The sequence below is a fragment of the Halichoeres trimaculatus genome, unplaced genomic scaffold (assembly GCF_033239565.1).
Source record: "Halichoeres trimaculatus isolate MK-OKI-2021-1 unplaced genomic scaffold, fHalTri1.1 fHalTri1_scaffold_11, whole genome shotgun sequence".
Taxonomy (NCBI): Eukaryota; Metazoa; Chordata; class Actinopteri; order Labriformes; family Labridae; genus Halichoeres; species Halichoeres trimaculatus.
Genome location: NW_027437189.1, coordinates 27,608,546 through 27,634,994, shown reverse-complemented (window position 1 = coordinate 27,634,994; position 26,449 = coordinate 27,608,546). Strand labels below are relative to the sequence as shown.

Below are 26,449 nucleotides of genomic sequence, written 5' to 3'. Positions count from 1 at the left end.
TTTTCTTCAGTTTAAATAGCCTGGCTGCAGCAGAAACACATCTAAGTAAACCCAGGACTGCAAAGACCTTAAAAATCCATTGCTCTCAGTGGTAATTTGCCCTGCAAAATTCTCTCTAAAGATTACCCTTAAAACTCCTCCTCAGGGTCTTTAGAGTTTATAAAGAGCATGAAAAATGAGAACACTTGGCTGGACTGCTCTCCTTATGGGGCTGGACTATAAATTAGAATGAAACTTTTCTACTTCAAACTTCCTCTTTTTTCTTTATTGAGCTTTGTGAAACTCAGAGTTGATTACAGTTTTTCAAATCCTCAAAAAGCTCCCATTAGCAGCTCAGGCTTCAGAGCAGCTGATCAGTTCGACCGCTGCTTCTGCTGTTCACCTCATGGACCAGCGAGAGGAGAGGTGGTGGAGATAAGAGGAGGAGAGTCAGAGAGAGGAAGATAAGACAGAGGGAGAAGAGCAGCAGACTCCCTCAGCGTCCATTCCAATCTGAACATACCCTTTAACTTTCCTGCTGATAGAAGCCCGGGTAAGATGAAACCTGGCTAATGACTGGCTAATTAGCCTCTGCTCTGATAAGACACTTTGTGTGTGTGTGTGTGTGTGTGTGTGTGTGTGTGTGTGTGTGTGTGTGTGTGTGTGTGTGTGTGTGTAACCAGAAAAAAAGACTGTATTAGGTAGCATGATGTTAGCCAAGAATAGCCCCCGTAGATAAAGGATAATTAGTTACTTATCTCCACTGCTTTCAAACATTTTCTATATTTGACAGTTGTTACTGAGCTCTGTTTATCACAAAATGTGAGAAGCAATAGAAAAACTTCTGAGAAGTAACAACCTACACTTCTAAAGTGTTCTGATATTCTGTATTTGCCCTCATGGTGGTGAACTGGAGCTGTAAAAAGTGTGAGTTTATTTCAGTTGAAGTCACAAACAGGTACAGGATTTGGTTGACTCACTCTTTAAGGAAACAGGACATTGTTAAAGTGTTTACAGCTCAGCTGAGTCGCCCCCTTGTCTTGTTTGAATTTTCAGGTTGCTTTTTTGTTTTTTAGCCTTCATTGTAAAGTGGAACATACAGTTGGAGGTAACCAGAAGTACAAGCTAACATAAGTTTAATCATAGTTCCTTAATTTTCTTTGAATTCTAATATCAAGCATGTGTTATTTAAGTACAAGAGTGTGTGTTATAATATTTTTATCTCTTTGTTCAAAAGCTTCATAAAGTTTCTTAAAGAGGAGCTCTGTCCTCTCTTCCTGTCTCAATGCGACCTATGTTCTCTAGCAGGTGTTGAGCCCCTTCACACTGACCACTTGACCTGAGTGTGTGTGTGTGTGTGTGTGTGTGTGTGTGTGTGTGTGTGTGTGTGTGTGTGTGTGTGTGTGTGTGTGTGTGTGTGTGTGTGTGTATGTGTGTGTGTGTGTGTGTGTGTGTGTGTGTGTGTGTGTGTGTGTGTGTGTGTGTATGTGTGTGTGTGTGTGTGTGTGTGTGTGTGTGTGTGTTTAAATCTGTCAAGACCACAAACTGAGGCAACAACTCACCCCAACCAGTTTGTCTGTGACATGTGATTTATGACACTCAGTAACACGTGTGTACACATGTGTACACACACCCACCAAAGCAGGAGAAGGTCAAATCCTGAACAGATCTCTCACTCTTTAACTTCATTTAAAAGCTACTGCATGTCTGGCTTTACTGTTTCCTTTTCCTGCTCAGTTTTTTTCCTACAGTATCTCCCTCACACACACGGCCACTATCTCCCCATGCAAACATGCCAGCTTCAGCTGCAGTCACACAGTAACAAATGTGCTTAGGCCCTGTTCCAGGCGCTTGGCCGACTGATGTATCTCTTAAAAGCTTCCGTTGCCAAGGAAGAGCCACTCTCTAAACTCTCTCCTCTTCTCTCTCAGTTTGTTCTCTGCTCTCTGTGAGCAGCACAGCATGTCATGCTGAGTCCTACTTACTAGAAATATCATTAAAGAGATCAAGAGAACTTTGCTTTAGGGCATAACTGTTGTTTCTCAGGATGTTACAATCCACTGTGCTTATCTGACTCACCTCAGCTCTATCCACCCGCCCCAACTTGGGATTTTCAGGGCAGTTTGTGACATAATGTTATCTGATCCCACAAAATCCAAATGGGTTATCTAACGCTCTCCAAGAAACACTCACAACAAAACAACTTCTGTTTGAATGCCACTTATCCCAGAAAAGAGGAAAAGTACGTCACTAGTTTTTCATCTGAATATTCGTCACTTGTCTACCTTCGGGCTGAAGTTTGGACTCCCCTGACGGGTGAACTTTCCACTTAGTAAAATCAGCACAGTCACTGCTCATTCTCAGACTGAAGATGGACACCCTGGTCATCTAATAGTTTGCAGAGTGTTGACTGTGCCTGTGCAATGAAATTATCTTAAAAGGGTATTTCAGTGAAATTAAAGACAAAGTTTATGGATAAAATGTCTATTAGAAAACAGATCACATGTCAAAAAAGGCAAACAAAGAGTGAGGCTTCCCGCTGCAAGGCATTGTTCAGTGAATGTCAATGGAAAAGAGAAAAACGGAAAGTGACAGTAATATAGACTGTATGGCTCAACAACTTTTGTTATCAAAGCATGAGGAGTTTTTTTGTCCAGGTATTAACTTGTCTTGTGCTAATATCAGTTCATTGCAGATGCTGTAAAGCAGACTTCCCTAAGAGTGGGAACACAAGAGCCACAAGTCATGTGCGGAGTGAAAACTTTCCAGGTAGGACCACTTGTTCAGTCTCCCAAAGTGAAACAGCTACAGCTTTATTTGTTCTCAGAGCTGAACTTTGCGCCAGTGAAAATGAAGTTAAACAAAACGCTCATGGAGGAAATAAAACCAGCACAGAGTGAGAGTATAGGCAGGAACTCACCTCACAGAGAGGGTAAAATCCCCAGGGTTGCTCTTGCTGGGTCGAGCCAGAAAACTGCCGTGGACGCCCCGCGTCAACAGGAGCTGCTCTGCCTCGATGCCGGTGATGTTGGGGTGGAACCACCTGAAAACACAGGGAGACACAAGGATTTATCTTTAATTTAGAGTTTCCTCCTTACCCTTCAGGACGCTCGCTTCAGCTCTCTCCATGCATACGTGCGAGCAGCCCCATCACAAAAGATGCCAAAGATCACATTTTTGACAGAAGCTCACTCCGCTATAAATCTGCTAAATCTGCTATAGAACCTATGCACCCAGATGTTAGGAAAGATAGACGTAGTGAGCCATCTTCTCATTCAGCCTCTCTGGTCAAAAGAGAGGAGGAAAACAAACATGCATGCACGTGTCAGTTTATCGAGGCTGGCAAACTTACCGAGGACGTTTTTATTTATCGTTCGGTTAATCAATTTATTGATTATCGTGACAGGCCTAGGTCAAAAATTTCAAATGTCACTTATTCTGGACTGAAACGAGGAAGAATGCACAGGAAAAACAGAATCTGTGGAAATTAAAGCCTAAAATATAGAGTTGCCAATTCAGACAGGACTAATATTCTCAAGTTACCCCTCACCCCCGTGTCAGCAGGGCTTAAAAAGGTCTCAGCCTCCTGTGTAATCACAGCTGAGTCAGAGCAGCTCAGAGCTGCATGGACTTCATTAACAGGTCAAAGCTTAATATTTCAGACTCTGATCTGTTATTCACTGATTAATATGTGTTTGTCAGCTCTGCAAACTTTCAGTTTGTTATCAAAGCAGAGCTGACAGAAAGACAGACTCAGTTTAGTAATGAGAAGTCCTGCTCTGATAACAGTTCACTTGTTTCCTCTGATAAATTCATTCTGTCATGTTTTTCTTTCTCAGGGAGTGATGATAATGTCAAGCTCTGAGCCTCTTCCATTGTGCTATTCCATATTATGCTGCAGATTGAGGGCAAAATGAAGTAAGAGTTGAAGCCAAAGCGTATGGTCTATCCATGCTTTTATTCTTCAGGATTTATTCCCACAGACAGTCTGCAGCCACAGAGTTGATTTGTTTCTGGATTGATTAATAACACAAACAGAATGTCCTGTCCTCAGTTGAAAGGGAAGGACATATGGGTTTACAGTACTGAAAAGCCAAAGCTAATGATTACATGTTACTTCCTCTGTTGCAAAACACTGCAGGCAAATATTTATCCCATCAGCCTCTCAGGTAGGTTGACCAACTATTTGGGTCGAGCACTTTTACTTGAGTGTTTATCCCCGCCATTAATTCAAACCAAACCAGAATCATTATTCATAAACATTCACAAGACATAAACCCTGTACATCTGCAAGCTTGCACTAACATGCTGGAGGGAAAAGAAAACTCTTTAATACATGGAGGACTTTTTTAATCTCCAAGAAGCAGTGAGTAGGCTCTACAGCAGTGTTCAAGTGAATGGCTGAATGTCAGCCGTGTGGATTAAGAGCTCATGTTTAAGCAGGGATCATTGGGTTAAACCTCCCTGACTACTGTGTGCCACTGCTGGCTAATCCAACGCACCATTAGCTCCAGGGCCCCATTTATGTGTCAAGGAATGGGGGTTTGACTGAAGTGACATTATACAGTATTACAGTCAGGAGTGTGTAGTCAGTGACATGGAGTTGTGCATTTTGTTCAGGTGGGTTAAGATTCCCTTTTACACACAGGTTCTTCTAAATTTTCATGATCTGAACTCAATTTGTCTCTCACAGTGAAGCCTCATTAAAGAAGAAAATCAGGGCTGTCCACTAAAAGCACTTGAGCATTTTACTGGGCCAGATGTGCATTATTAACAAGGCCGGGCTGAAGCAACCCTGGAAACATCAGTTTATTAATATAAATTATGAACCAGACAAACATCAGTCAAATCAGTGAACTGCTTCATTAAAGGGAGTTCTGGGCTCTTTTCCTGACGTGCATCAGTGATTTGCAGTTAAATATACATCAGATTTTATCTCAGGGAGTTTTAAATTTCCAAAAGCTGAAATTATCCATCTATTTATTATTTTTCTCAGAAACTAAAAAAGAAAATAAGGGAAAAAAACACATGAGAAAAACAAGTTCCCTCACCCTAACCAAGTAAAAAAAAAATCAGTTTGAGCCCCTGATGAAAAGAATACTACTGCAACTTACATCTATTTTGGTAGTCCACTAATCATCCTGGAAACCAGGAATCAGCTACTGAAGAATGAATGATTTCATGATTCTATCTTATGTTTTCAAATTGACCACCTGTAAGTATGCAATTTAGAATCTAAATAATTGGAAAACAAATTCCTCAGGTTTACTGTGTTGTGTGGTTAGTAGAACGCAGTTTGCTCCACTGTTTAAAGGAAAAGTGTTGTAAGGTAAAGATTTTAAAAAAAGAACTGAAAATGAAAAATTTACAGGGCAGTACTGTTTCAAACTTATCACCAAATATCAAATCAGTCAGTGACTAATTTTACCTTCGACTTTTGTCGATGGCGTCGATGAATCACTCTATCCTAATGCTAAATGCCACAGATTCAACGAACACGAAAAAACAGGCTTTCTGATGTTGACATATGGACTGAGTGAGTCATGGAAATCTTACATTTCAGTTCTTAAATTGTAGCTTTTCAACGCCACCCTGGAATAGTACAAAGGCTTATTATTGATGAACATAACCCAGTGGAAAACAGGCAGGGGGTGACACAAGAGCGCCTTCATGAAGCTCATGCAGAGAAGATAATATCTGAAGGCTTCGACAGAGGCTGAGCATTTAGGCGTTTCTGTTTTTGAGCACCAATGACACAGACTCATGACAGTAAGATAAAAATAAGACTCATGTGTCAGCTCAGCAGATCTTGTGTCACCTCAGAGTGGTGAATACAAACTAGAATAGTGTTGTGGTCACTGCTGGTCTGGATCTCAATGTGTGGTTTGTGACATAGTCCTGCCAATTTCTTACTTCAGGAACTCATAAACCCCAAAAACAAATATAACCAAGCGTATCAATTCTTATTGTCTACTGTCAGAGTTACTGTTTCTGTTTATAGACATCAATGCATGTGTCAGCACACTAAATCTAGATCCTATTTTCAAAAGACAAATGAGTCAAAAAAAGGATCTCTTTTGAAATGGGGTTGTATGACTCACATGTCACTAGTAATTCTATGAACAGCATCAGCTGCAGGTCTGCTCGGCTCCTTCAATGAGAAACCGCAGAGAGAAACAGCGAGCTAGGATGTAGTTTTCTACAGACAGGCTGAGTGTGCCACGTGGGACGTGGTCATACTGACAATCTGTACCATGCTCAAGCACCTTCAACCCTAAGGTCTAGTTCACTTCATACATGAGCGGAACCATGACATGTTGGGATGTTGGAGGACTGTGTCAGACCAAAACAACTTGACATCAGCCAAAAAGTCTCTGAAGTTGTAGCAGTGCTCTCTGTGTCTCGTTGTGTTAACTCTGATTAGATCATGCTTTGTGTTAACAGATGCTTCATCATGACGTAGACAGGCCATGCTTGAGTATGACGAAGTTCAAATGGCCAGTGTGACCTTACGTCAGTTAATTTCTAGAGACTCTAGCCAAACACTCATCTAGGTTAATGTGTACTGCTTTTCAACATGCAGCACACCAATCAGCTCGTTGAGTCTGCAAGCTTCTAAGAAACAAGAATACAACCAAACTAAATGATTAATGATCCAGACAACATAAACACAGACTCCTTACTCAGCTGGATTTTTTAATAGAAGCGCCTGCTTTTACTGTGAAAAGCAGAGGAATGCTAATTACTTTATGCTAACTGGAGAGCAGGGGAGGAGATTCAAAGTTACCTGGTGGTGCAGGTGTGTAAAATAGCAGAGAATGCAAACCAACAGAGAAACTGACTGCTGTCACAAAGAGCACCTCAGATCTTTTAGAATCCAAATTTACCAGGAGGTCAAATGTAGCTGCAGTTTAGGGGTGGGTACCAGATTAGGTACTTTCATGGGTACCCACTGAATTTCATTTTCTAGTACTAAGTACTGATTGACATAAATCAAATGGTACCATGTTTAGGTACCTAATCATGTCCGTGTGACTGTGAGACAGTGGAGGAGTAGAGGATTTTCCATACTGGACATGAACACAGCATTGCAAATTTATTGAAGAATAAATAAGTTAAATTGAAAAACTTTTAGATTTTATTATTAAACAAACTTATATTTATTTCCACATAAACACACAAAAGGACCAAAAACTGGTACCGTTGAGTACCGATACCGATTGCCAGGTACTGGGCATTGGTACCATTTCAAATGTGAAAGATACCCATCCCTACTGAGCTTGTTGCTCAGACCATGATTGTACCAAATCTTTTAATCATTGCACCCCTAGACTGGATGGGATCCCACAAATAACAATCTTTATATGTGAGAGTACAAAATTTTTCAAAATGAAATTTTAGAGCCCGACCGATATAGGATTTTTGGGGCCGATGCCAATACCGATACTGGGGGCAAAAAAAAGCCGATATCCGATATGTCAACTGATATCCGATTTATCGGCTGATAAATTCATTGATACACACAGGATATATACTATATATAATCACAAATCATTATAATACCCACATGATTCAAGACAGAGACAGAACACTATTGAATTAAAACAAGAAACTTGAATTATGAAACTGTCAACATAAGAACTGTAGTCTAAACCAATGATAAATAAGAACAAGCTGTAAACACAATAATAAATAAATAAGTCAAACTTTAAAGATAACGGTGGACGGAGGGGGCAGGCACTCGGGCAGTGTGCAGCCCAACACACAGACACACAGGAACAGGAGCCACAGAATCTCTGTGGAGCAAAAATGTTTATAATCTGCTACATTTTGGCTGATGTCGATTAATCGGTGACAGGCATAATCGGTCGGGCTCTAGAAATTATATTTCTCTTCTCAAAGTCAACAGAGAGTTATTCTATCCACTACAACACAGGACCAACTGTTTCCTGAAATGATACGCAGTTTTGTGTGGTTTTTTATATATTACAATGGATCTAAACAAGAATGAAATACCTCAGCAACACAGTGATGTGGATAAAGTGAAAGAGCTGTAATAAACAGATCCTGTGTGTTCTGGGTGGTACATTTTCTCCGTTTATGGAGTGAAGAAACATGTAAAGCACAGTTGCCTCTGTATTAAAAAAGGATCCTATCATAACCACATGATCTATCTATGATGGATGTGAAGGAATGAGGAAACATCAGAACATACTATACTGTACCTTTAAGTCAACAAATAAGGCAGAAAAAATGACTTTAAGCTTGTGAAATGAGGAAGTGGAAATGGCCTTTAACTGTAAATCAAATGAACTTTGATGTTTCCTGACATTTACCTCAAACTGTGGTCAACAGAGTGGTACAGTTTGAAGGGGAGGACCTATATTGCAACAAGACTAGCACAGGGTACTCAAACACATGCTCCTGTCCTGTCCTGTCATGGATTGTTTTGTTGTTTCTGCTGTTGGAGCCAACCACAAGACTCATCCAGCATTAAATAAAATCCCCAAATCTGCTTGATCTTGATACATATATCAGTTCAGGTTGTTCGAACACAGAGTGTTGACTGATTAAAGTAACCCTGAAGCAGAGACCTGGACTAGAGCAGCTTGCTGTAGAGATATCACTACAGAACAGACCAGACATCTGACCCAGACTGCACCTGACCCTCTTATCCTCACTGAGGGGGAGGGGGCAAACCCGATCTGCTGCGCTTTCTCCCCTTCCATAGACTGAGGGAGCAGATTATAGGAGGAACTTTACAAATAACCGATTACAAGGGGATTAGTCATTAAAACATGTCAGAGACATCGCCCTCTCTGTGACATTAGAAACATATCTGAAAGTCTGGCACTGAGGTTTGTGGGTTGATCTTAGGACAGATTTGTAGACAGAGGAAATTACTTGAAGGATTGGAGGAAAGTTTTAAGTATTATCCCAAAATCTCACAGTATCTGTTCTCTAAAGCCTGCTTCACATAGCAGAATGGTCTTCACACAGGCTGTGTGTTGGCTGAAGATGGGGGCATGGGTGTCTGTTGTCTGACCTTCATTGCTTCATGAATTTCATCCAGCCAAGAGCTACATACTATCAGAATCAATTCAGGAAAGGGCAAACAGGACTGCGCTCAGCCTTCCATTGTGATAAATATGTGAACAAAACTACATGAAGCACTTTGTACTTAATGGATTGTTAGTCACCTACCTACAATGCACAAAACCAACCATACTCAGAGGGAGAGAAGAGGCAGATCAGGCAAGAAGAAATACTGTGTGTAATGATGTCACTGAATTATTAATGTAGCCCATCTACAGCCTTTGTGATTTATGAATACGTTTCTATCAGAAAGGGTTTACCAGGGACCCCATGAAAGAGCTTAAGGGCTTTGCAAGTGACTTCATTCACTAAATAGCTATCCTGGATCAAACTCAGATTAAAGCATTTTGTGAGAAGATGGGTAGACTCATCCCAGAAAGAGAGCATACTAAAGAGAGCATACCTTAACATGAACTACCAGGTAGTTCTGCCTCTGACAAGTCATAGAAATAAGCATTCGTACTGTTGATGAAAGGTCAACACAGTCTACTTTGGCTGAGAACTGTGAGTAAAAATAACCCTTCCGTCTTTTCTCTGAATATTTTCTTAATTTGGGGTCTTTGAAAATGCTCCAGACCCTTATGCTTTACAAGACCTGAGCAGTGGGTTTTGTCATTCAAAGCCATAATAATTCAATCATAAATTTAGTTGAAAAAGGAAAAGATATTAATCAAAAAACACATTTTATTTAAATACTTTTCTAAATCTGATTATCAACAATTTAATTTTCAGTTACGTGATATCTAATATGGTAAGAAAAAAAAGTCCAGGTTACCCAAAGTGGGAGAAATACTCTTTAACCTACATAAGTTAGAATTCTCAAGCCAACTATCTCTAATCTACTCGTTTAGAAAAAATGTTGTTGAATATTTTATAGATTTTGGATGACTTTAGATCACAACACAGCATGCTCTACACTTTGACTTGTACTGCTCTGCTAAACTGTCACATTACCCCTTAATTCTGTCCATTGTTTCTTCAAACTCCAGTAGGTGGTGTATGATGAGAGCTGGAGCATTCAAAGTGTCCCCAAAGAGCTGACATCAGCAGCCTGTTTGCACACTTTGCAGATGGAATACATGATGTCAAGCTCCTCTATACCCGAGAGGCTGAAGTGCATCCACACACAGGCCTTTTATGAAGACTGAGGACTAACTGAATTTTTCGTTGCTCCATAAATCTAAACTTGTGGCAACAAGAGCGAGCTCGCTAACGTTAGCAGCCAGCAGCTAGGCAAGCTGGGACTGAAACAGCCCTTGCTACAACTGGTTACTATGTAAACCAGCGGAGGCAAAACAATGCCAGTTACAGGTTTAATGTGCATAAGCAGGCTGCTGATGTCTTTTCTTTGGGTCCCTTAAAACTGCTGGGCACCGCTCTGTGGTATTTATTCTGGATCCAGTCTAACAGCATTTTGAGAACAATATCTCTGGAGATTACAATAAAAAATAAATGAATAAATAAATCGTTAAATAAATAAATAATAATTAAAAGGTGCAAATCTGCATTGATTTATTTACTTTTAAATTGTTACTAAGTTATTTTATTTACCCCAAGAAAAAATTTCAGCAACTAACCTTAAAGGATAAGTTCGGTTAATACAGCTTTTACATTGTTTATAGAATGAAGTAGAGCAAAAGACTCACCCAGAAGGCTTTCCTGATCCAAGCAGTGCTTCGGGAGATATTTAGATCCAAAATCGTGCTGCAGAGGTCCGTATAATGGGATCCATCGGGGCATAGACAGCGCCGCTCCTAAAACTGCATTAATTGTCCAAAAACTCGTGTTTTTCACCAATGTTCCATCATGGTCCGCTCCGGGTTAGTCCTCTGCTGCAGTCTGTGTCACTCCAGACAGCGCTGTGTGGCTGTAATGACCTCTGAACTGACGATGACTTTGTTTACGATTGCCCCTCCGCGCATGCGCAGTGCGGCTCATTGTTTCAGGGGAAGACGGCAGGCTACAAGACGACGCGCGGAGGGTCAATCGTAAACAAAGTCTTCGTCAGTTCAGAGGTCAGTACAGCCACACAGCTCTGTCTAGAGTGACACTACTGCAGCAGAGGACTAACCCGGAGCGGACCATGATGGAATATTGGTGAAAAACACGAGTTTTTGGACGATTAATGCAGTTTTAGGAGCGGCACTGCCTATGCCCCGATGGATCCCATTATACGGACGTCCGCTGCACGATTTTGGATCTAAATATCTCCCGAAGCACTGCTTGGATCAGGAAAGCCTTCTGGGTGAGTATTTTGTTCTATTTCATTCTATAAACAATGTAAAAGCTGTATAAACTGAACTGATCCTTTAATATTACTGGTATCATATTTGTGTGCAAATGAAGCTTAGTATCTCTGAGCTCTTAGATTTTCTGCCGCTGTCTCTTGGGTTAACTGCCTCATCACACAGAATAGAATAGAATAGAATAGAATAGAATAGAATAGAATAGAATAGAATAGAATAGAATAGAATAGAATGTACTTCATTAATCCCGGAAGGGAAATTCAGGATGATAATCAGATTCAGGAGTCACATGGTGCTGGGTCAACTCCCCCTACCCTTGTTTGACTCCCTTGGTCTAAAACTCCCCTGCTGCTCTACAGAGCCAACATTTTCAGTTTATAATTGAAGCATCTGTTGTCGTAGCCTACAAAAAAACTGATCCAGTAATGTAATCGTGGTCTAATTGTGTGTTTACCCAAACGCTGCAATACTGGTATCACTGACTACTGCTCCAGCTTTACAGACACCATCTGTACATTTTCTTTTTTTTCTGTTTTTTATTCATGACAGATTTTTTTCACCTGTCTTCAGAAATGAAGCCAAACTGACAGTGCATTAAGGTTACTGTACTGAGGAGCCAACCACAGGTCATGCGTGTCAGCTGCTGGACAGATTACTCATTGTACGGTCTTTTAATCCCATACAGATTCATACAGAAAAATAATAACAGTTGGGACAAAAAATGCCTTATGTCACTAATCCATGCTAATCCCTCATCACAGCACCGCTGCTACTCGAAATATTTCTAAACAATGGAAATGGGCTGGCAGGCGGAAATACTGGACAAACATCTCAATTACCAAAAACTTCTGCCAAACTGTTCACCTGTCGGCTTAACAGGCAGCTTCAGCCAGGCCGCCACCTTCTCCTGCACCTTCCCCTGAGCGCCTCGGCTCCACGCACGGTTTAAACCTTCTTAACAACTACAGCTCACTGCTAACCCTTCAGGAACCATACTTCTTTGAAAGCTCACTTTACCAGCCACACACACACACATCAATGCACTTGAGAGAACACACGTACACATCTTACATGCTCTCAGGTGTTCACTTGTTATCCTAACACTGCTCTGCACATTATATCCAGCAATAAAAGCAGAATTAAAGGGAATATTTACAGGAACAGGAGTTTTAAAAGTGTGAGGGTTGTGCAAAAGCAGAAAATAGACCAAAGTTGAACGTGAACATTTCTGCCCTACCTCACCATTCTGGTCGAAGCCTGCCACAGCCCCTTGCTTCAGCAGCCTCAGAGCTTAGTAATCCAGCACTGGGCACAGTTACACAAGAGGGCGGGAGGGAATGAGGGAGATATAGAGACGAAAGGGAGAGAGAAGGGGGGGATTGCTTGTAAAAGTGTTACTGGGTTAGACAGAGTGAGACAGAGACAGTGAGGGAACGACGGGGGGTGCTTTGTAAGAGTGTTAAAGAGAGAGAGAGCGCAGGAGGGAGAGCCAGTGAGCAAGCGAGGAGGCGGGGGCCTTTAATCTTGGATTTGGATGAGCGTGAGCAGGTCTGATACCAGCACCCGTCTGTGCTATCAGCCGCCCCCCTGCCTTTCCCACCTCAGATGAATGTGGCAGGCTCAGACAGAGCGGTCCAGCCGCCCTCTGCTCTCCTCCCTCAGCCTTACAGCTCTCTCTGCCTCCTCTCACCCTAAGAGGACAACGGCTGTCAGATGGCCCTGCTCCAACGCCCCCTCTGTGATCCCAGAGCTAACAGAGCTTTCTCTGGCTGTGACACAGACCAGGCCAGGGCCAGGGCCAGATAAGGGTGCCAGAATCTCCGAGAGCGACAAGGTCCCTGCTATCTGGTCAGAGGCTACATGCAACAGCTGTGTTGCTTGTGCCTGGAGATTACACCTAATCGTGCATGGCGTAGTTACACCGGATCATAGTTAGCCTTCGCAAGGCTAAACCCCTCGATCCAGCCAATTCAGCAGTATGCCATTAGAGCTATTAATTTTCCAGCCCAGGGTTAGGGAGCTTTGCAGATGAGCTGGAAAATAAATGCAGGGAACAAAAGCACGGCAGAATTAAACTGCAGAGAAACTTCTCATGGCCTGAAAATGACCTCTAAACTCTGCAGCTCTCTCAAAGCACAGGCACTGCTCGACCTGAGTCACTTTTCACATTAATCACGCAACACTGACAAACACTGGATATGATGTTTTATGACAGCTACTTAGTTTTAGTAACTACTCACCAAGAAAGAAAAATGACAAACCTCAGAGCTCTGTAACGATGCTGTCACACTCGGATGATGGTGCAGTAATCTAAATTCATTCTGAGAGGGACATGTCTGCTCATTTATAAGCTTTCTACAAATGTTAACACAGATGCATGATATCAAACTGGCTCTGCAGCTCCAGCAGTTCTCAGCTTCTGTCCTCATATTATAATATCCCACCACTCACCACTGAACATGTGGCATCTTGTTGCATGGTGCATTGTGCAAAGTGTCTTTTTGGTTTAGAAAATTATAAAGATGAAGTTGGTTGTATAAAGCCACCTGACCAGAGCTTTGCAAAACCAGCACAGGCAGATGTTCACAGTCAGAGAGCCAAAGGTGGTGAAGAGGTGCTAGCTCATCTTTTCCGTTGTTAGGCGCTGCCCAAGTTGCTGCCTGTTGCAGCAGCTCTCTCTTCTTTGTCCGTTTCTTGTAATTTTTTACGTCTCTTTTTCGTAATCTTTGTATTTGGAGTGGATCATTACTTTGTATGATTCATTGTTGGTCATGGACACCAAACTTTTTGTGGCTTCAGCGATATTTTTACTACTTTTCTCCTGTGTTTGTCTGGAGATCCTACATGTAACCATGGCTGCATTGTTTACATGTGAAAGTAGCTGTTAGCAGCCTTTAGCACATCAGTGCTAACTGGTGTAGGGCTTGATGATCTCCTTCAAGGTGAGAATAAGGTGAGGATGATGTGCTGGTTCTCGAGTGTGAGGAGGTGACGACGTGGACCTGTCCTTCCACCCATCGTTGTTGGGAACGTGGGATCTATCTCCGGTGGGATGGACAAGCTAGCCGTGCTAACCCAGCGGCAGAGGGGCTGCCGGAGGGCAGAGTGGCATCGTGCTGTTCACGGATGTGGCTGACGGAGCTGACATCAGACGCCAGTGCCACATTGGAGGAGCTTCACCTGCTGTGAGCAGACAGGATCCAGGAGACAGAGACTGAACAGACTGCTGAAGAAGCTCAGTCCTGGACCCTGTGGAGGTGGAGACTGGCTGGGCTGGAGAGTGATGAACGGGCTGTCGTAATCTATTTTCTTATGGACCTTTTTACACTTTCTATACACTTTCTTACTTTTGTTTTCTTGATTGCTGCTGTGAATCCTGAATTTCCCCTCGGGAATAAATAAAGTATTGTCTATTTCTATTTCTATTTCTATTGCATCTGATGTTAGTCAGATTCAAAGAACAAGTCTGACAACGTTCACATGCAGACTCTTGTCTCCTGCACCCATGCTTCACCCAAACTTTATTGAGTGTTTTCTTATCTTCAGACTAGTTCTTTTGATAAAACAAAAATTTCAGTCTACGCAGCAGTTTATAGTCACAAACAATAAACCTATCAGTTCTTTGGAACGCACTTATCAGTAAACAGATCAACTGACAAACACCTTTCCCCAAAGTGACACAAGTCACAGGGTTAAAAATAGAAAGCCCTTGTGATTTGAACATTAACTTTATTGTTGTTTAAACCTGCTAAATCAGTACGCCTCAACTGACAAACCAAGACCATGAACACCTCTCAGAACTCTGGTCAGAAAACAACATAGCCTTTGATGAATGTTGGAACGACAGCGTTTCATCCAGTTTTCTGTTTAACAGCTGAAGTAAGAAAATGTTTAACACTGGAAAATAAAAATAAAAAACTGCTGCAGGGCAGGCACCAGGAACAACAGATCACCGCTCACTCTTTGCCTTGTACTTCATTAAAATCAAAAAGGGAAGCTGAGAGATCAACAAATGAATGTCTTCACTTTGACAGATAACAGGCAGCAACTCTCCTGAAGCCAAATCAACCTACAACCAAACACCAGCATCTTAGCTTAAACCAGGAGCAAAAAACTATGACGAGCAACGTTTCCTGTGTTCTGCTGTTTTCAATAAAACTTAATCCCACTGTAAAGTTTTAGAATATTCCACGGCTGCAAAATCAAAAAAATCTGATTCAATCTTCGAAGTTCAAACTTTATGCCTTTAATAATATGTATTTGAAGAACTACTGACAATTATCTTAGTGCTTTTTACACACCTTGATAAAACACCTTTTCAGAGACAAGTGAAAACATTTCGATGCATGGACTGATTTTGTCTGTGATTTCAGCCCTGTCCTTTTGATAAAAGGCGGATCAAACAAGGCATTTTATTTTTAACTATTGGACTCGCTCTATGAAAATGTCACTTATGTAATCCTGCCCGCAGAAATCTTGGTAGGTTTTCTGGACAGCTTTTTTCAACAATTACTTTGTCATCTGGCTATCTGAGTCAAGGCTCAGTACAAACTGTATTTACCCTTTCTCTTTCACCGTTGTGCTGTGTGTAATGATTAACTCTAAGGCCGCCGCTCACAAAGGAAAGCTTGTGGAAACAGACCTGGTTATTGGGAACCAGTGAGATAAAAAGTAAAGTACTGCTTATTTGTTTGCCAATGTTCTGATGTTAAAGCAGTCGCTGAAAAACCTGCACTAATAATGAACAGTGAAATAAGTTGCAAAAGAAACATTTCTCCAAATCCAATTATCTTAAATATTTATCTTCGCATTTTGGGTAGTGCTAATCACCTGCTGTTCAAACACAAAATAATCTGCTGCAACATTGCAAAAGTACTCGACAAATCCATGTGACCCAAACTGTGGAGATTATTTTATTGCGACAATCCAATTTGGTGATCGGTGTCCCAAATATTACCGGCAGCCTGTGATTCGAAGTGGGGGTTAGCAAGAGTGGAGGGACTGGAAACTGTTTGAAAACACATGCAAACATGCAATGCTTTAAAAATGCTGCTTTTGAACAAGAGTTCGCGCACCAAAAACATGAACCCAGTCAGATAAAGCCCCAGTAAGCTGTCATCTATACTCTTTGGCTCAACACACTTTCCGTTAGTGACTCAGAGCATTTGATTCTTGGTTTCTGTCGCCCCACAGAAAAAATGATAAGTCCAGCAACAACCTGTGCAGCAGCCATTGTAGACTTCAGTGTGTATTAATTTGAGTCTTTGAAACAGACTGAACAGCATGGGCTTCATGTTCAACCCCGTCAGTGCACTCTCCCTCCCTCTCCTCCTCAGATCATGACTGCAGGAGCAGGAGTGACTCAGGGCTTTCCAAGAATAGGATTCCCTTTGACAACTAGCAGGCGCCCCGTTTTCTAGCATCTGGCCTTGGGCAGTGGGAGTGAAAGAGACGAGACAAAGAGAATAAGATTTCAAATAAGCAGGTTTTGTCTGAAGAGACGTTGACAGAGAAGAGATTTAACAGTGTGAAATGCAAGAAACAGGGGCAGCAGGGAGCTGCAGGTTAGGCCTTGAGCTGGTTGAGGGGAAACAGACCCGCTGTGCATCCAGCCACCACTCTATCCTCTTACATAATGTCTCAAGTTCAATACAGCCCTGGCTGGTTATTTAAAGCACGCCTGTCTAGGCCCTCTGACAAAAAGGTGATATTCTTAGTAGCCGTAGCGCAGCATGAAAGGCTCTGCTGGGGCTATATTGGTCACAGACAAGCCCGGGGTGTGGGTTTTGGTTATGTCGCGGCTATTTTTAGTCCTGCCAATGATCTGGGGTATTTACATGAGGTGCAAAACTGACACACCCCGTGTCGCTGGATGCTTCTCTTCTCTGTAGCATCAGCACAGCCAGCCTAGCAGAACTGGTCTCATGACTAACTACAGCTATCACTGACTGCATGCGTACACCTGCACTGCAAATAATAGTGATATGAGAAATGATTCAAAGCTTCTAAGGTAGCTAGACGGTCAATTAATCTTCCAGAAACAGCTAGTAGCACAGGATAACAATAGTTTGGTGAACTTGTACATGTAGGGGTAAACAGTGCTTGTCAGAAACATTACCAGTGGTTCTTAACATGACTAGTTAATAAATAACTATGGCAATGTTTCGGAGACAGATGTGACCTTTTTTAAAAGACAACGAGGAGTTAGGCGGGGCCATTTGTTGCAAGATAAAGGAAAACCCCTGTCTTCATTTTTTCCACTGCAAATATGAAAATGACAAACGTTAAACAAATGAAATAATAAATGATGCATCTAACGTTACAATGAAGCCAGATGAGATCTTTTCCATCAGACAACCCACTGAGCACACATAAAGGAAAAGATGTGCAGTAAAACAGAAAATTTGTTGTAGGAGCTTTATATTGAACATTTACTGTAAAGCAACATCAATAGGGTAATACTGGAGTCAGAGTTTGGTATTTAACGCTTCAAAAACAGGCCTATTCAAGTTTAAATGTAGTTCATCTCTAAGAACTACATGATGGACAGCATTATTAAAACAAACTTGCTCTGTCTTTATGACTTGACATTAAAAGAAAAGGTTTTGGATGTCGATTAAAAGTCACCAAGTTTAACTGTCATATCTTTAGATCAGCTCTTACCAAACATTCAGCTAGTTTTCTGTGACTGACAGACTTCAGGAGAAATGTCTGACTTAATGGCACTGTGAACCACTAAAGCTCATTAATCTTACGTACTTGGAGTGCTGCGAGAGTACAACCCCGTAGTGAGGAGAAATAGCATTCATTAATAGTGAAGTATGTGAAACAAACAAATTATGTTAATCTTTAAAAGACCTGATTTAACATATCTGCATGGAGCTGTTTATGTATCAGCTGGCAGGTCTTCATGTTGCTCCACTTCACCGTCCGGCTATTTTAAAGGTAGTGAGAGAATAGTACTTAACAGTTAAGTAAAATTGGCATGAGTTTTATTCAAAGGCAGACATCTGAAGAGCACCCACAGCTATGTATAACAGAATTCATCGCACCGCAGAAAGGTTAGGATTTAAAAAACAAAGCCATTACTGCAGATTTCAGTATTTTAACATCAAATATCTGACACACACCTGGAAAAGTGGGTCTCTTTTACTTTAATAAGCACTTGACCTTAAAGTAATTCACCTGAAAAACACTAATATTTTCAGATCCTTCATATGTGGAGTTTTTGTGCCCTCTTTGAGCACATTTTGTGGCTGAATAAAATGAAAGAATGCAAACCATTTATCTGGAAAAAAACAACAGTTGGTCGAGAGCACTCCTGGAAACGTTGGCAGTGCTATCTTATTCCTCCACATGGGCTGTTGTTTTCCTGTCGGCTTATCGACAAAACTGACTCACTGTTCTCAGCTGGTCCAATGAGCTCCACTGACAAATGAGATCTCCTCTTTAAACAAAAGGGAGGGGGTGAGGTGGTTTCCAATAGTGGAAAGTTTAGAACAGTACCCAGAATCAATTGGGGAAATAAAAAGAGGACATCAACAAATAGTGATCCCGTATCATTGCCAGCTACAGGTTCAAACAATGAGAGACTGAACGTTTGGTTCCTTTACGCCTGCTCTGTCACAAATCTGAACTGTTAGAACAATAAGGGTAAAACTTGTGGGAACTGCAGCTGCCTTCCCCAATAGTATTATCAAGTGAAATCCTTCCTGAAACAGAGAGGCTAAGTGATACCATCAACAGGAGGGCAGGTCTGTCACATCATGATGGCACGCATGCACTACAGTATTGCTCCCCTGAGGTATTTCAGATCAGGAAGTGCAGAACAAGCCGCAGCACAACAGTGGAGCCTGCTTCAGCCGACGACCCACCATGGAAACTGGCAGACATGAAAACAACTTTCAGCTCTATCTCTAAGCCTGCTGGTGGCTTCAGCCCCTGAGGACGTCGAATGTTTGGCACTCTGTCAACACAGAAATAACTCAGAGATGTTTAGTGTAAACCTCTGAGAAGAAGTCAAGAATATTTGTTGAGTCAGATAAACTTTCTAGAAATGGAATTCCAGCGATAAAGTCTGAAACTAAAAATTGAACAGTATCCTTCAGTCATGCACACAGCAAAACACTGAGTTTTGAATGTGTTCCCGACAGACAGAATCCAGGATCTTCCCATCCGACCAGCGTAATCAAACTCAATTGAAGATTAAAAACGTCCAGTGATCGACGGTCAGTGACTGTTCACCTCAAAGCCCCCAAGAGCCCAAACAAGGACCATCAACGAGACAACGATGTTTGTTGTGAAACTGTTTCAAACATTTTCGAATTGCCTGTTTCAACTGTGGATTCATTTAAGGCAGGAGTCTGCAACCTTTACCGTCATAGGAGCCATTTTTTTCTCAGCTCAACCAGATTAAAGTCATTCAGGAGCCACAATTCTACTCTATCTTCACAACATAGACAAAAAAGTGTATACATTTGAAACATATTAAAAATCAGTGAATAATTATCTAAACAAGAAGATATTGCGTGTATAAAATTGTACGTTATGTCTCAGGTTTTTCTTTTCAATAAATTTGCAAATATTAAAAAAATAGAAAACTATGTAATATCATAAACTTCATACATAAATAAATAATAAGATATTTCAGTAATTTTGTGGATTTTTTTTTCAAAAAAAACAAACAAAAAAAAATTCATAAATTTGCAAAAAAATAAAATAAAATTTAAAAAACTGCCTTTTTACAAATTTGCTCCGTTTTAAAGTAATTTAAAAATTGGGGGAAAAATGCAGAAATTAAAAAAAAAAATTGAAATCTAAAAATTTGCAAAATCTTAAAAAAAAAATTGAAATTTTTTATTTTTAAATTTGGAAAAAAAAAGTTTCCAAAAATGAATTTTAAAAAATTTGCAAAAAGTAAAAAAAATACAAGATAAATTAATAATAGGACATGTTTTAATTAATAATAAAATAATCAATTAAAAACCTTTATTTCATTTATATTTTTTCAAATCTACAGTGAGCCACTGAAAAGGAGTCAGAGAGCCGCATGAAGCTCCAGAGCCGCAGGTTGCAGACCCCTGTTTTAAGGTAATTCTAGCCTAAATTACTGAATATTTAGTATACAGTATATCACATTGTTGCTCCGGCATCACTCTGAACAACAGCTGACAAAATAAGAATTGGTTTGGGGTCTCTCAATGAATGAAGGGAACCGTGAACTTCAAGATGGGAAGCTGTAACAGTATTGATAGTTTCTTTACTATCATTTTAGATTACAAAGGATTCTTAGTTAGTTAAACAAATAATTTAGAGCTGGCTAGACACGCAAGTCACATATCCATAGCATAGCCACTCACTCAGTCAACTCCCAAAAATCAAGAATGTTTTAGGGTGTTGGTGGGCATTTATGGGTCCAATAATCTAAATCTTTCAAGCAGTGTGATTAATGGTGACTGCTGAAACACTACAATGCTCTACTACATGCTACTGGTTATTTAGCAGGGATGACAAGCCAACATACATATGTTTATGTATATATCTAAACTTGTTTATATGAGCTATTCATCAGCCATAGATGTTACCTGGGAGTTTATGCAAAGCAAAGCTGAGCTACAAACAGCATGGCTGTATATGAAACTTTGTATACTAAGTAGGTACATCCATACTGACGTCATACCAAGAAACAGCTCAGCATTACAATGGTGCATCAGAATGGAAATTTTAAACACTGCAAAAATTAATTTTCCTTAAAGGCAGTCAGCTCAGCAGCTTCACTCTTTCCAAACTGTCTTTGTGCAAAGGTCTTAGCCCCATGAGGCAAGTTCTTAGAGAAAAAACAATTTCCAAATAATGTCAGAAATGGATGTGTTGTGTAGGCAAACATATACATTTCTTCAGTGAAGTTTGATTACGTTCAAATCAGATGACTGGCCTGGTAACTTCAAAAGTCAGACAAAAGCAGACTGCTATATTTTCCACCCTTATACCTCCAGAATACTTGTTTTAACTGTAAACCCCCTGTTTGCCAGGCTTGCATTTTCTTATGTCCACAACATCCAAAATAGCCAAGAGACATGTTAATTGCAGGAGTCAACATTTCAGAGGTCACCTTGCAAAGATATCTACAACAGGACAAAAACTTTACACTCGTGCAGCCTACAAGTTATTATGAGGCTCAGAAAAATGCCAAACACCTAACTTCATCTTTTGTCTTTCTTGTACAGAAAACAGGTCGCTAACTGTGCACTGGAGAGGCCAAGCCAGTGAGTTCTGACTTAATATAAACCAATAACTCAGGACACATTCATGTTTGCAGCGTTGGGCACAGCCTCCTGTCGCTCTTAATTCCTCACACACTAAGCTGGTCAATGTTTCAGTGAGATTTACAAATGATTACTGGTCTACAGATGTGCATGGGGTTAATAATATGTGAGAGGAGGACACTGTTACTGGTGGAGGGAGCAGATAAGCTGTACACCAGTAACAACATTGAGCTAAGATGTGTTAAAACAGGAGGTCGCTCTGTCTGATTTTTGGGTGAATACCTCCACCTATATTTTTATTTTTATTGAGGACAGTCAGAGTATACAAGAACTGAATTTATATTTGTATTAAATATTTGAGTGATTTATTTTTTAAAGTATCTTATCACTTGCACACTCACTGTTTATTCTCATACTGAAGTTGTATACAGTTTATAGAGTGATTTCACTTTAACTTTGTGTCTATTTATAATTTGATGTAAATTTATAATGGTACTCTTTGTGTAAGTCAGGATTCACAGGTAGCTTTAAGAAGACTAAAAGAGGGGACAGACAGAAAAAGCTCATAGCTTCTGCAAGTAAATGATAAGATGTTGGGTTAGGTGTGGACATTATATTGATGACTTGACAGATGTCTCTATCTCAAAATTAAATTATTAACCAAAATTGGCACACACACTGCACATTACTGCCAAACATAAACGGAGAAACCTCACACAGACTTAAGTTGCATTTTTTTACTATTTAGCTGCAGCTCGGTCCATTTAAACGATTTTTTTTTTTACCAGCGCTTTTGGAAGTCTTCACTTCTGTCGCTACAAGAGGAGTCGAGCACTAACATAATTCAATTTGAAAAAAAAAAGACGTTTAAAAGTAGGTAATTTATTTTAATGTAGGTATAAAACGAGGCTGAAGAGTCTGTTAGAAGTAAAAGTTGAGAGCTCTCTCTTTCCCACTAGCAACCTCAGTTTCAATCTCGCCCGTTAACAAATCCTGAGCGCTCGTGCGCTGCAAAGAAACGGTTAATTTCCACGGTGGGGTTAATGGCAGTCTGGAAAAACTCAAAGAAAACAAACACAACAAGCTCAACTCTACCTGCGAGATGTCATAGCAGTCTCTGAAAGCTGTCAGGTATCCTCAAACCTTCACCTTTTACCTCCGATAAGTCGCTCCGAAGACTGAAGATCCGTTGAACCTGCGCGAGGAGCTACACATTTCTGTTGACACGGCTTCCGGTTGTGGTTTTCAAAACAAAGGCCGTATGTACGGGCGTGAGTCGAGAGCAGTACCACTATATTTCCAAACATTTGTTGAATAAATAACCTTGTAGCAAAACAAAATACCTTAACTAGACCTTTAATACAAATTTACGAAGAAAACAAACTGTTTGAAAGAAGTGCAATTCAACAAACAGCGTATGAGTTAAATAAATACATAAATGAGTTAATTATTTTGGCAACTAACCTTAGTACAAACCGAATATCACTAAACGCACCACCAAGTAAGAAAAACAGGCTATAATACCGGTTGTAAAAACAACCTGTTTAGTGTTTAATGTCATGTAGGCTAGAGACTGTCAAGTAAAAAGACTCTGCTTGTGACTGTTGTCATTGTAAAATTAATTCTCCTCAAAGGTATGCTTTTTCAGAACAAAAAACCTATCACAACAAAGTCCAGCTGCACTGTCCTCATTTGTGGCTATTATAGTTTATATTTACTGGTACAAATGCATCCTTTCCTGAGCTGTACTGACTAAATAGAGCCAACTTTATACATCTGTGAACCTGTCCCAGCTTTCCATCAAGGGGGGGTTAATATAAGAGGCTTTGAAACCTTTAAAGATCAAATGTGAATTAACGAATAATTTCCAAGCTCCTCTTATTTGACATAATGAAGATTCAGATTGCTTCTAAAGCACCTGTTACAGCAGCTGTGAGCTTAATGTAAAATATCTACTGTAAAGCTTATGAATACATTTACCATACTTGGCAGTGTCTAATGTTAAAATAAGGGGAAAATAGGGTACTTTGAGGCCTTCATATACTGATGGACAGTGTCACTGAACTGTAGCTGATAAATGTATTGATTGATCTTTTAAGAAAGCAGGGAATTCAAGCTAAATTTAAACATCTTAAACATTAGATAAAGTTCGGAAAAAACAGACACTGCATTGAAATGTACATGTAGTAAAATCAAAATTAGTTATAATAATAATAATAATAATAATAATAATAATAATAAATATTTTTCACTATTTTATATTTCTATTCAACTAAATACATTGTTTTTTTGTTTGTTTGTTTGTTTGTTTTTGCCAGTGATTAAATTAATAAGGACAATTTTTAAAGTCATGTTCTTAAAGTCTGTCATTGTCTTCTGAGAGATAGGTTTAGACTGTAATACCATCTTGATGGGACAGCCTCACACTTCAGAACATGGTGTTGGTGACTGAGAGGGAGGGGGCCAAAGGAGTAACAGAGGCAGAGCAGCATTGACGTCACCCGCCTGCGGTTATCAGTGGAGGTTAATCTACTGGGGGATGGATGGGCTTATGCAATTGTCTGTGAGCTCACAGGCTTCACACATATAGATCTGCTTTTCCACTGTTTGACCTACTGTTGTAGCTTACACACAAAGGCTGAGATGAGGTAGAGGGAGCCTCTTCTCTCTGAGGGATTTCTTGTTGAAGTAGTTTTTTTTCCCTCTGCCAAACACTCTGTGCTGCAGGCTGGATAGATGGGTTTGAACACAGGGTTTATTGTTGGGCCTGGCAGTTAAAATGATCCTGTCAACAAGGGGAGGACATCACTCTCTGATCGATACCCACTGGAAATAAATGAGGCGGGTGAGAAATGGCTGAATTGGAAGTGGATTGACACAAAGTGCACATTAAATGTTTCATACTGAATGTGATTTATACAATACTGAGGGACATGAAAAGGAAAGTCATAACAGTTTACTGGATGATTTTAGAGTTGATGGGACACTCTGGAATTCCTGTGCTCCACTTAGAGGCTTTTATTTTAGGAGATAACTGGGAGAGATTATTCTCCAAGTGAAGAAAGTAATTTGAAGGCAATTTGATTTGACTACACTGCATCTGAACAACAATCAAAAACTATTGACTGAGCACTGTAAAAAAGTGATATGCAAGACAGGAAAAAATAATTCAAACTCATAATCTATACATAAAAATAAGTAAACACAAAATATACTTATTTGGTCCATAATGAATGTAGTTCAATTATAAGTTGGTCCTTTGGAAAGCTTTGGCTATTTGTGCTACAAAGTGAATCCCATATTTTAAAGCTACAGGGGAAATTATGTCTGGCTTGTGCAAAAATAGTTAAAGTGCAAATTTAACCTGGAGAGACGTTGTTTTATCATATGAAGCCCTGTGCTGACAAATCCAAAAATGTTTCACACCAAAACAATCTAACATTCACATAAAAAGAAAAGAAATCTATGTTGATATTCATAAGTTTGATAAAGTATGAGAAATAGCTGAGCTGTAATAGATACTGGACTGAATCAAAGTGCACATTTTGTGCTAAGTACCCAATGTTATTGATACAAGAACTGAAAAACAAAGTCGTTAACATTTATTGGATGATCATAAGATCCTTGGAAGCCTCGGATGCCTGTGCACCTGAGGCACACAATTTAAGAGAGAACAGGGAGAAACTGAGTGGCGAAGCAATTTTGGTGGATAATAATTTGTAAGACTCCAAAACGAATACACTCGAATGTGCTATTTGCCTTCTTCTCATACAAACAAGTACAAAAAAGCATCTGAAAAACAATAAATGCATTTAAATACAATTGAGATGATGAAAAAAAAATTGGAATTTGAAAGAATAAGCTCAGTGCTTACAGATGTCACTCCCATATGACATCTTTTTCTGACCTACATAATATAATGTGGTCACCAACAAGAAAACTACTTAATTGAAATACTTGTATTATATCTTATTTAATGCCTCATGTAATGCATATAGAAAAAACAACCCCTCAGTATTTATGCCACACCAGTCATGTTAAGTTTAGTTAGCAAGCAGAGTCTTTTCAACCATTTCCTTTTACACAATGTTTTTTCTACTTGTTATTTGGAAATGTATTAGGACAAAGGAACACATGTCTTGACACCAGGGCTGTGACAGGTAACATCAATTGTACTTCTGTGCGCTAACTGTAACAAAACCAGAGTTTAGTAAACATAGTTTTAGGTCACAGTGATAAATCTGATGTGACTACAAACCACTGTTTAACCTCATCACTCTGCATCATGTACAGAGTTGTCTTGATCACAGAAAATAAATGGTGTTTAAAAAGAAGATCTGTATTCTTTTACTTGTACAACAAAAGCAAACTTGGGCTAGAGCGTATCTTTACCATAACTGGGTAATTGTGCTCATGGGAAATGTGGTTTTCATTCTGGAAAAACACAACTGATTTTGTTTCAGGGGATTGCCAGAATCAGCATATCATGAAAGTTCCCTACAGTGCCTTTAACACCAAAACTGACTTTTACAGGGTGACTTTGACCAGAAACCTTGGGGATTTTGTGCTGCACCTAAAAATGCATATATTAGAAGAAGAAGGAGGTGTATATTTTGAATAACGGAAAAAATCAATATAGTTGCATTTAAGAGGAAAAAATACTCAGTTTAAAATAATTATCAAACTGGAAAAAATGACTGTCTGCTTCATGTCAGCCCATTTGGAAAAGAAAAGAAATGAGAGTGAGGAAAGAGGAGATTGTGAAGTGTGTGAAACAAAACTAAGCCTGGTGTGTTACATGTTAAGAATGCAGGCTGGAGTCAGGGATGGAGAAGGTATGACGAGGCTGCAGCACTGAAACAC

General features: G+C 40.0%; 1 protein-coding gene across 2 annotated transcripts in view; it reads right to left on the bottom strand.

Moving 5' to 3' along the window:
* ptpn11b (protein tyrosine phosphatase non-receptor type 11b) overlaps nucleotides 1-22,806 on the bottom strand; it is a 47,250-nt gene extending 24,444 nt beyond the window's left edge. For both annotated transcript variants that reach the window (XM_074682071.1, XM_074682072.1), the window contains exons 1-2: nucleotides 22,682-22,806; nucleotides 2,900-3,022 (exon numbers count right to left, since the gene is read on the bottom strand). In XM_074682071.1, the coding sequence (XP_074538172.1) occupies nucleotides 2,900-3,022; nucleotides 22,682-22,695 (137 nt within the window). In that variant the 5' untranslated portion in view covers nucleotides 22,696-22,806. The remainder of the gene's footprint in view (nucleotides 1-2,899; nucleotides 3,023-22,681) is intronic.
* Between the last annotated feature and the right edge of the window lie 3,643 nt (nucleotides 22,807-26,449).